The sequence below is a fragment of the Arachis ipaensis genome, chromosome B3, assembly GCF_059453495.1.
Source record: "Arachis ipaensis isolate K30076 ecotype BB chromosome B3, ASM5945349v1, whole genome shotgun sequence".
NCBI classification, from domain to species: domain Eukaryota; kingdom Viridiplantae; phylum Streptophyta; class Magnoliopsida; order Fabales; family Fabaceae; genus Arachis; species Arachis ipaensis.
Window position 1 is genome coordinate 52,931,302 of NC_142438.1, and position 10,035 is coordinate 52,941,336.

Consider the following 10,035-nt stretch of genomic DNA (forward strand, 5'->3'; position numbering starts at 1 on the left):
ATGGGAATTCTCAGCTATCTATATACAATAAGAGAGTCATAAGAGTCATTTGTGTCATCATGTAAGTTGCCATTATCTCCTAATAGTCCTCAAATTGAAGCAAATCAATATGCATTTATGCAATCAAATAACTCTAATCTGCCATTATTAACACAACAACATTTTTCATGGTCCTCTTCTATGGTTTATCTATAGGCAAGGGCACTAGATAAGGTCATCAACGTCTTGTACCCTGACCTGAACGTTTTGGGCAGCAGACCTCCTCTGGCTGAATGGCACCCAAATTTTGTTCTCGGGGTTCCAAATATGAACAACTGGTAGGGTATTTTGACAGCTGCTACTTTTTTGATAATATTATCTTCATTAAATCATGATGGGATCTATAATTTTGTTATCCATGCAGCTACTATGACAAACTGTGGATGCTTCTCTGGCTCCAAATGGAGCAGCTGTTTACGCTGAACCCTGTTGGGCAGCGAAAGGTTTTCTTCCCTTAACTTTTTCTGTCTTCACATTATCCAAGCCTTATAGAGATGGCATAAGTAACAATAACATTATTATTTATTTGTCACTCACTTTTTCAGAACAACATTGACTGTATATCTGACAAGATAAGGATGGACACTGCGCTTGCGTTGGCTACGGAGCACTTCAATGAAATGCGAGATGAATTCTTTCAGCGGTCCCTAGTTGACTGGAATTCTCGAAGGACTGCAAGAGAAATCTTGCCATGAGAACATGTGGTTGTTATATACATGCCTTAGGAACCTACTTATATCTTAGTATTATGAATGTTTAATATTTTAGTTAATTTCACGTATTAGTAGAAGGTTAATGTTCTTAGTGCACTCTATGCTAGTATGGTCCATGAACAATCTTAGCGCCGATTTAGATGTCCATTTTTTTTGTTATCCCAATATAATTTCAACATCCATGATGGTCATCTAAATTGGCTTAACTATGTCAAGGGAGCATTAGCATGCAAGTGCACTTGTAGGTTTTGGAATGTCTTCCTTCTTAGCTACACATGTCACTGTTGTGGTGAGGACTATTATCAACAACTACTAATGCTAAATTTAGATATCTACATGTTGTGCTACTTTGTGAGAATATGAGACATGCATGATAGTGTATCTAGTCTTTTGACTTATCTAATTTTTCAGTTCACACAGCAGGTTCAAAATATACACACAAGAACGCATGTAATTTTTCAATTCACACAGCGGGTTCAAATTATACACACAAGAACGCTAGAATAGTGTTTTGACTTATCTAATTTTTCAAATCACACAGCGGGTTCTTATTATTCACACAACAACGCTAGAATATTGTTTTATTATGTTGTCTTCTCTCTGTGGAGTGTTTGGGGGAGGGGGCATAAACACTTCATTGAAATTAATGAATGCTTTGGACATCCTTCTGTTACGTGTTGGGTCCTGCTAGGATTGTGGTTTATGATGCCTTTCACATCTTAACTACATGAGTAATTTCCCTCCTCAGAAAAAAGAACAATCTTTTATTTTTTTCTTGCATACGAAAAAAAAAGGAACCACATTAAAGGGAGTTTTTCGTGTTATTTTCTCCAGTACATTTAGTAAGTTCTTTTTCTTTTTTGGATAGTAGAAATTGTGTATGTGTTGAGGCCCACCAAAAGATAATTCTACTACAGCGTTGGGCTTCCCTTTTAATTTAATATTTTAACTAATAGGCCCACTTGACTACTTGATAGTTCAACTACAAAAAGAGCTTCTTTTAACCGAAACTCATTACCAAAAAAAATCGTTAAAATGTCAATAAACACATTAAAAGCCTTCTTTATTAACAAAGCTAGGTTTTGATTCTGTTAAAATGATACACACAAATTAGCATCAACATTAACAAAGTCAAGACGTAAAATTACACTATGCTAGTCATAGTCTCAAATTTCTCCTGTAGTGGTATGCCTACCATGGACAACTGTTTGATAAGAGCCTGCTTGGTTGCTGTAGTCCTCTGGCAACAATTCTGCAAATGCATAAGAAAATTGGGGAAACAATAAACTCAACTTCAATCCAACTGCAGAAAAATTGAGGAAAGGAGAAACTCACCTTCAATCCAACAATGTGATCTTTTCCTCAATTCAAGACATCAAACCAATTTTAGGGAAAGACTTTCTAAGCAATTCAACTAATAAGCTAAAGGAAAATTACACGAGTAAGAAAGTCACAAGGAAGTCAGCCTTCTTTAACTATATGCTCTATCTAATATTGAACTAGATTTCCGTAAAAGCCCCTATCCTATCTATACTCCTACAGATATAACAACAAATAAAATTATAAAATAAACATGCAACTACTAAAGGGCTTGCACAGAGGATTAGTAACAATTCTATCTCTTTCCACATAAGTCTATATAAGAATTGGTAGAACATTATGTTTGGGCAGGAATGGATAAAAGCTTCTTGCCTACTATTGAGTATCCAAGTAAATATTAATACTTATACAGAAGTCAGCAAAAAAATGATAAAAAAGAACCTTTTATTTTCCAATTTTTTCTGAGATATAAGCTTTTGAATTGATATATTAGTGAATTTTCAATTTCAATGACAATAGTAATGAAACAATTCCTTCATCTAATTTTTATAATAACAATATAAAGCTGTAGGAGTTGTGCAAATTGTCTCATTTGGCTATCGTTTGGCTTTGGTGTGTATAATTGTGGAATGAGCAACCGCAGAGCACGGATTGAAATTCAATCAATAATGAAACAGTAATGTAAAATAAGGTAATACCTATTCAAACTCATTTAAAAGCTCAGACCATCGTACTCCATCTGTTGTGAAGCCTCAGCTTCTTCTAACTCGTCCATGTTGTGCGATGATCCAAAAGCATCTAATACATGCGTGGTATCGTCACCATTCTCGTCTGCGCATCTACGAGCGTTATGGCCAGCCTTGCCACACTTTCTGCAGCGTTGGACACGCCGGTACCTCCCACGAGTCGTCACAACATGACGACCACACCCTTTATGTCTGGCTCTCGGAGGATCGTGTATGGACGCATCATCGCCCCCGCCCTCAGCAGTGGTCGCCAACCTTTTCCGGATCTTTTCTCTTAACGCGTCTCGTTCATTAGCTATTTTGGTCTTCACCTCGTAGTAATCCTCAAAGTAACTACAAGAAAGCTTTACCAGTTCTCTACAGTCATCGAGAATTGCCGCATGCATACTCATATAGGCTGCATCAGGAATCTCTCCACTAAATACATGGTTATTTATTGGTGGTTGTTTTGCCTTCTTTGTCCAACGACCCAGTATAAGACTATCTGGAATAACAACCATGTTTAGTGTAACAAGCACACCAACTATGTGGACACAGGGGATTCCAAAAGAGATGCGCAAGCAAGAGCATCTGAATTCATCATCTATCTCCCCCCACGAAACATTCCATGATCTACCTTGGCAATACATGGCCACCTCAAACAATGTACACGTGCTTGTCTTCTTCGAAGAAACTACTCTGACATTGCTAGCTAATAATAACACCTCCCGAAATAAGAGAAAGACCTCTCGTGTGTATACTGTTGCTGCAAACCGCTCTAACTCCTCCAATCTTGTTTTCACAACCGGATCTCCATAAGCAGATTTGTAATCAGCTACCACTACTCTCCTACGCATGAACTCTAAATACTGTTAAAAATGCTCAATAAATTCCCTCAAGTTGTAGCCGTTGTGTATAAACTTGCCTATTTGCATATTTAGCGCCTCACACCTTGATGTTGTCTTGAGCCCAGCAAAGAACTTGCCCCTAATGTGGGCATTTGACCACATATGTTTCTTTTCATACATATCCTTGACCCATGAATTCTGTTGCAACCCAAATTCTTCAACTGCATCATTCCATATATTTTCAAAGTCATCGACCTCCAAATCCCCCATTAAACAAAGACGAAACTTGGTCATGAACCGTGGAATACCTACTCGAGCGGTCGCATTGCGTAGCAAGTGCCAGCTGCACAATCTATGATGTGCTTCTGGAAATACAGCTTTGATTGCACTCTTCATGGCTTGATCACCGTCGGTAATAACGGACTTAGGAGCCTTTCCTTTCATGGCCTCCAGAAATGCCCGAAGCAACCACACATAGCTTTCCTCCCCTTCCTTTGAGAGAACCGCACATCCAAACACAACAGTGCGCATGTGGTGATCCACGCCAGAGAATATCACAAGGGGACATTTGTACTTATTCCTCCCATACGTTGCATCAAACCCCATAACATCTCCGAAAACATTGAAATCATACTGACTTGCGCCATCACACCAAAAAATATTGTGGAGCCTCCGTTGTTCATCCAACGAATACTTCCAAAACATACAGGGGTCACGACTCTTCAACATTTGTAAATACTTGAGTGCATTATCCGTGTCGCTGGCTCCAGCTCTTCTTTGCTTCTCAATTGCATTATAGATGTCTTTCACCTGAAACCCAACCATCTCGAATCCACCACTTTGGTTTGCAAAAGCCCGAAATATTGTCGGAACTCGAAGGCCAGAGCTTCTCATAGTATTAATCTGGTGTAAATCCCCCGTTTTTATTGCCCGGTGAGACCGCATCATTCCCCTAAACCTTGCCTCCAACATTTCATGGTTATGTTCATCCGAGAAGAACTCAACGTACCATCTCCCGTTCCTTGAGTCAACATGAACTTTTATCCGCGCATTACACCCACATCGCGTTACTGGTCTAGGATCCATCTTCCTATCATTTCTGTGAACATGCTTTGCATCTCGTTCACCTTGTCGCGAGCATACAAAAATTTGTCATATAATGTCGCCCTCAGATCCTGCCTTCCTGCAGCGCCCTACCTTCGACCGCCGTATGGAAAACCCCTTAATTCGACCGTACTCGTTATAGAAGTCGTAAGCAGTTTTCAAATCCACAAACTCTATCATCATAATCTCCTCAGCTCGCAACGCATCAAAATCAATTGTCCCAAACGAACCTATTCCGTCAAGAACGATGACATCTCTTTGATCGTCTGAATGACTAGCACCAATCGGAACGGATTCTGTTTCTGCAACAAAGGTTTCATTTTCTATCGGGTCCTCGTCCACCTGAAACAATCCATTACCATAGCAATACACACTTGATGCCAAGAGGTTGTCCTAAAAAATACTCTTACTTCATTTTCCATCAAGATTACGATTATATGCTTACCCCTGGAGTGACATTCTCCTGAAAATTAGATGAAACCTCCTCGGTCCCCTCCATTGTTACTCGCTAAATCCCAAACCGCTAAGAACTATCTTCTTGGTAATTCGATATTATTAAATCGGAAACGAAAAAACCCAATGATAAGAAAACAAAGACAAGACATCATAAATTGATCTAACCAATCTTAATTGATTTCAAAGGGAAATATGAAAAATAAAAAATGAAAGACGACTACAAAATTCTGACTATGCTTAACCTGTCGCTAGCAGTGCAATCAGAAATACATAAGCAAAAACATGAAGAAACTCAAGGCATAGAATATGTGTAGTCTGCATTCATAAATTGTGCACCTTTAGAAACTCATGATTTATTGAATGCCAACAGCATACTCACAAGTTTCACCTAAAATATGGTAATTAAAAATCCAATGCAAATTCCAAGCATTTGTAAGAGAATTTAAAAAAGTGAAACTTAAATTTCATATCTCATCATAATCCATCATAAGTCTTCTAACTATTATTTAATTTATTTTTACTTATAGCTAATTACTCTACTAATAATGCTAGGACCAAATGCTATCACTCAATATTGTTGTGCTACCATGAATCCCAAGGAAAGTTAAAGTGCAAGAATGTCAACATCAAAACCTTCTTTCTTTTTCCCTCGATTTCTTATACTAGCAACAATAAATATCCTCCAATTTTCTAAACATCTGGCCATTATTGTGTTTGAAAAATATTTTAGAAAAATAGGATAACTAATGAGAGTACAAATGTTTTATGTTAAAAAGCTATAAACTTGATATTATAGTAATTTTTTTATTCATGAAATTTGTTTAATAAATATCTTTAATTATTATTTTAGTATAAAGTAGTTTTACATTAAAAATAATAACACCTTCTTGTACTATTCTTTTCTTTGAAAAAAATGAGAGACTATTTAAAGAATTTTTATTTTGAAATGCACATTTATTAAATCAATGCGAGCAAAATAGAATCAAGTGAATATTGAATCACCTTATATACCTACTGAAGATTTTCATAATTATGTTTACTATCAAATACTCCATCCAATAAAGATAGAAAGCATGACATATATTAATTTTCTTCAGGTGTGAGTTTACCTCAGAGTTGTATTATCATCCTCATCCTTGGCACTTGTCTATGGAGTGTATTGGCTGGTTGATGACGGTGAGTAACCAGGTCAACTTGGCGAGTATTCCATTGAAGCACTACGAATGATGAAACAGAATGGCAAAATTAATAGACATGCCCAGATATTTGGCAACTAAAATAATGATATCTATAGATGCATACCTGAACTGTGGAGAAGTTAGGCTGAAATCCAGACTTGTAAAATGTAAAAATGTGAATTAGTCAAACAATAGAAGAAATGCAACCTCTTGCAATTTTAGCACCACATAAGAAAGCAGGAAAAAAAGAAAGAAAGAAAGATAGAGAGAACATTTGTACTGTTGTTCTTAACTTACCTACTTGGACTAAATGAGGGGCTGCAAAATAATATGACACATAATTACTTGGAGTGAAGAACTATAACAAAACAAGTGTGCAGTTTCACTACCAAAGTCACTGTACCATTTTCAACTACCCAAAAGGCTACTATTGAGAACCAAGGTTAAGGCTCATCCTCATTTTAGTGTTGGCAAGTTCCATTTCTGCATCCATTAGCAAAGTTCAAAAATCAAAAGAATCCAAAGAATGACTCACCTATAGTATGGTGATGTGGGACTATACTCTGCAGATAATCTACTGTAATAACGGGAAGTAGGACTATAGCTTGGTGATGTAGGGCTGTATAAATAAATAAACAAATAATTTTTTTCTCAAGCCAATGTTTTGCATAGACCCTTATCTATTTTTTCTCCCTTTAATTTTCCTTACAAAAGCAGAAGAGTGTAACAAAGTTCTTAGTTACCACTTATCAATATTGAAAAGTATGCTCAAAATATCTCAGCTTGCACTGCTATGAAAGGGTAAGCCTCCCCTGAACCAAAGAAATCTACACCACCTCAACTCAGTATCACATTTCAACACAAAATTCACTTTACATCCCATTAAAACCGTGAAAAACAACCCCATTACACGTCTTTTTGCTCCATAAAAGGAAAGAAAATCAGCAAGGTGAAATATACGGCACTCATTAAAAATTAGGGGTTGTCGTTATAGGGTTCCCCAATTCCTACCTCAAACATTCATACGGCAAAAAATTCCACTAACCTTGTGGATCTGGTGGATGGAAGGCGTAACAAAGAGATGTTGATATGAGTGTGCTGAGATTCGACCCTAGTCCGTCAGATCAAGTCGCCGAAGATACTCCTTTCTTGTAGCTCAGTCGAAGCCATTTCTCCCTGCAGCTGCTGTTTTTTCTTGCTCGATGGTTATATGTCTCTACACACGACGTCGTTTTGTTCGTTTCCAGTGTTTACACTAGTCATCTAAATCATCAGCAAATTTATCTTTTAAACACTTTCCTAAACACAGCTTTTGAACTAAATTAATATTTATAAATCAACCCCTGTAACTTTTTTATTTTATAAAACCTCCCAGGTCCTTAGAGGACCACATTATTCTTTCCCCATAGTAGAACCAGCCTTGATATCTTCAAGTATTAAAGCATTTTTACCATGTCTATATAAAATAAAATGGAAAGATAAAAAAGAAAAACCCTTAGTTGATGAATGGCAAATTTTGTTTTGTGTCATTGAATGGCATATGCTCATCTGATTGATGAATAGTATGAATGGACGGAAACCTACGCAACAGGGCAGAGCAGTGTCGGGGGTATAAGGTCAAATACCCATAATAACAAAAATAGATAACGAAAGGAAAATTAAATTGAAAGATAGAATGAAACTCTGAAGTCTCAACTTGTTCATGCCTTCGACAAAACTCATGATGAGAAGAAGTGAAGACACCCAAATCTATGCAATTGAGATCTTAAGTTCATAGTTCTCTGTATACATCCTGGTCCCAAAAAAAAAAAAAAGTATGGCTATATTAGAAATCTCTATAACTATTCTTATTCCGATCAAAATTTTCCTTTTGGTTACAATTTATTATTACAACCAAGGTGTTTAAATTCTCATAAATATATAGTCCTAAGGTTAAAGGGCAATAATCCCAGTTGAAAACATTTGGTCCCTTGTGTATGGTGAACTTGAGAGTTCCACAGATCTTGAAGCTTCTGATCTACAAAGCTCTTTCCTCTCATCAATCATTATCTGCCTTGAACGGCACTCTGGGCTACAAAATCCTTTCTCTCCTCTGCTCACAAAATAAATAAATAAATAATTAGTCCACCTCCCAAAATTTTATCAACTAAATTCAGTGAACAATAAAATAAAAATTCTGAGAATAAAATTGATTGCCTATTTAGTATTTCAAACCGAATATATATTAATTATTTTTTACAAAAATCTAAAAACAAAAAACACAAACCAAACACAACGTAAAGATTTGGATTCATGTTCAATACCTGTACATGTATATGTCTTTGCCATGGAGTTTCTTTCTGCAAAGGTGACATGAACTGAGAAAATCCGATGTGGGAAACGACGCTTCACCTTCAACAACCAAATTTTGTGTTGGTGGGGTGGTGGTGGTTGTTGTTGTTGTTCTACCAACGCCAAAGTAGTTGTTGTTGTTGTCGTTAATCCTGTAACCATGTCTTAGATTCGCACCTTCTTCACCGCCATCATAGTAAACCTTAGTGATGGTCTTGTTATTAGGTATATGATACGTCACATATGTGTAATCTTCGGAGTTTGGAACATCAGTCTCATGATGATCTTGGTGTTGTTTTTCGTTATGAACCGGGATTGGCCTAGACCGGTACCGGTTCATGTTGTTTGGTGTAGTACAAACAGAAACGGCATGTTTTGGCAAAATCTCACTACCTTCTTTGTTATAATTGGATTTGTCAAGTGCCATCACAATTGCTAGGCCAACACCACCAAGGTCATAGCTCTTTAAGCCCTTTGGTGATGATGATTGCATCTTCAAGTTCATGTCCAAAGGGCTTCTTGGACTCCCTATGGTGTCCAAAACTGCAGAGGCGCGGCCTCCGGCGACTAACAACTCCGACAACTTTCCGATCATAATTGGTCTTTTCTCTTCCCTAACATATGTAACAATAATTTCTTTCAATTTTGTAACAAGGATTGTGGGGAGTATGGAGAAGATTAGAGATACATGTGTTTGTGTTTGTGTTAGTGTTGGTGTTTGTGCCAAAGATTATTATTGTGAAGGTGGAGATTGGTGTTGTCTTTTATAAGACTATGGACTATGGAAAAGCAACCAGAGGGGTCCAAAAATAATTGATGGAGTGGTTGGACTATAGCCCGTGGTTTCATTTGGAATTTTGTGGGTGATGATTGCTAGAAAAATCGCTAACAAATTCATTTTTAATGGTTTAAGTGACTGTTTTTTATTTTTCATAATATCTTTTAAATGAAAATTTTATTTAAAAATTTATTATTAGTTAATAAATTTTTATATGTACATAATAAAATTTAAATTTTTAATATTTATTTAAATAAATGAACGAGCTAATTATTGGATAGAACAAGGTAGCTGTTACTAAAATGTGTATATAATATATGGCTTTTGATTAAAGAAATTGATTATAGCTTTAAACGGATTCATATGCCTTATTAATTATTATTTTAGTATTTATTTTAGTATTAATGTTGTGTAAGGGTCACTTGTCAGTGGGCCAGTTTCTTGATAAAGTCATTTTCAATGATTGAGACATCGTATTGTAAAACTATTATTTCAAGCTTTTAGTATAATATGGGTAAGTACGTAATTGGGTAGTTGGATACT

General features: G+C 36.4%; 3 protein-coding genes across 3 annotated transcripts; all 3 read right to left on the minus strand.

Moving 5' to 3' along the window:
* Nucleotides 1-1,802: 1,802 nt before the first annotated feature.
* On the minus strand, nt 1,803-3,654 carry LOC148570651 (uncharacterized). The gene is made up of 3 exons (XM_088507114.1): nt 2,799-3,654; nt 1,948-2,004; nt 1,803-1,840 (listed from the first exon to the last, which is right to left on the minus strand). The coding sequence occupies exons 1-3, from the start codon at nt 3,652-3,654 to the stop codon at nt 1,803-1,805; spliced, it is 951 nt and encodes a 316-aa protein (XP_088363240.1).
* A 15-nt stretch (nt 3,655-3,669) lies between these two features.
* LOC107633079 (protein FAR1-RELATED SEQUENCE 5-like) lies at nt 3,670-4,731 on the minus strand. The gene has a single exon (XM_016336713.1). The coding sequence runs from the start codon at nt 4,729-4,731 to the stop codon at nt 3,670-3,672; it is 1,062 nt and encodes a 353-aa protein (XP_016192199.1).
* Nucleotides 4,732-8,107: 3,376 nt separating this feature from the next.
* Nucleotides 8,108-9,514, minus strand: LOC107630440 (FCS-Like Zinc finger 13). Its single transcript, XM_016333560.3, has 2 exons — nt 8,687-9,514; nt 8,108-8,475 (listed from the first exon to the last, which is right to left on the minus strand). The coding sequence occupies exons 1-2, from the start codon at nt 9,307-9,309 to the stop codon at nt 8,316-8,318; spliced, it is 783 nt and encodes a 260-aa protein (XP_016189046.1). The 5' UTR covers nt 9,310-9,514; the 3' UTR covers nt 8,108-8,315.
* Between the last annotated feature and the right edge of the window lie 521 nt (nt 9,515-10,035).

Bases quoted from the DNA above. Each gene is read 5' to 3' on its own strand.
- LOC148570651 (XM_088507114.1), bottom strand. From the start codon at position 3,654: ATGCGTAGGAGAGTAGTGGTAGCTGATTACAAATCTGCTTATGGAGAT. The intron at 2,005-2,798 runs GTCTGAGCTTTT...ATGCATTTGCAG, and splicing joins ACAACAGATGGAGTACGATG to AATTGTTGCCAGAGGACTAC. The intron at 1,841-1,947 runs GTAGGCATACCA...TCATTTTAACAG, and splicing joins TTATCAAACAGTTGTCCATG to AATCAAAACCTAGCTTTGTT.
- LOC107633079 (XM_016336713.1), bottom strand. From the start codon at position 4,731: ATGGATCCTAGACCAGTAACGCGATGTGGGTGTAATGCGCGGATAAAA.
- LOC107630440 (XM_016333560.3), bottom strand. From the start codon at position 9,309: ATGATCGGAAAGTTGTCGGAGTTGTTAGTCGCCGGAGGCCGCGCCTCT. The intron at 8,476-8,686 runs GTATTGAACATG...TTTTGTGAGCAG, and splicing joins AAAGACATATACATGTACAG to AGGAGAGAAAGGATTTTGTA.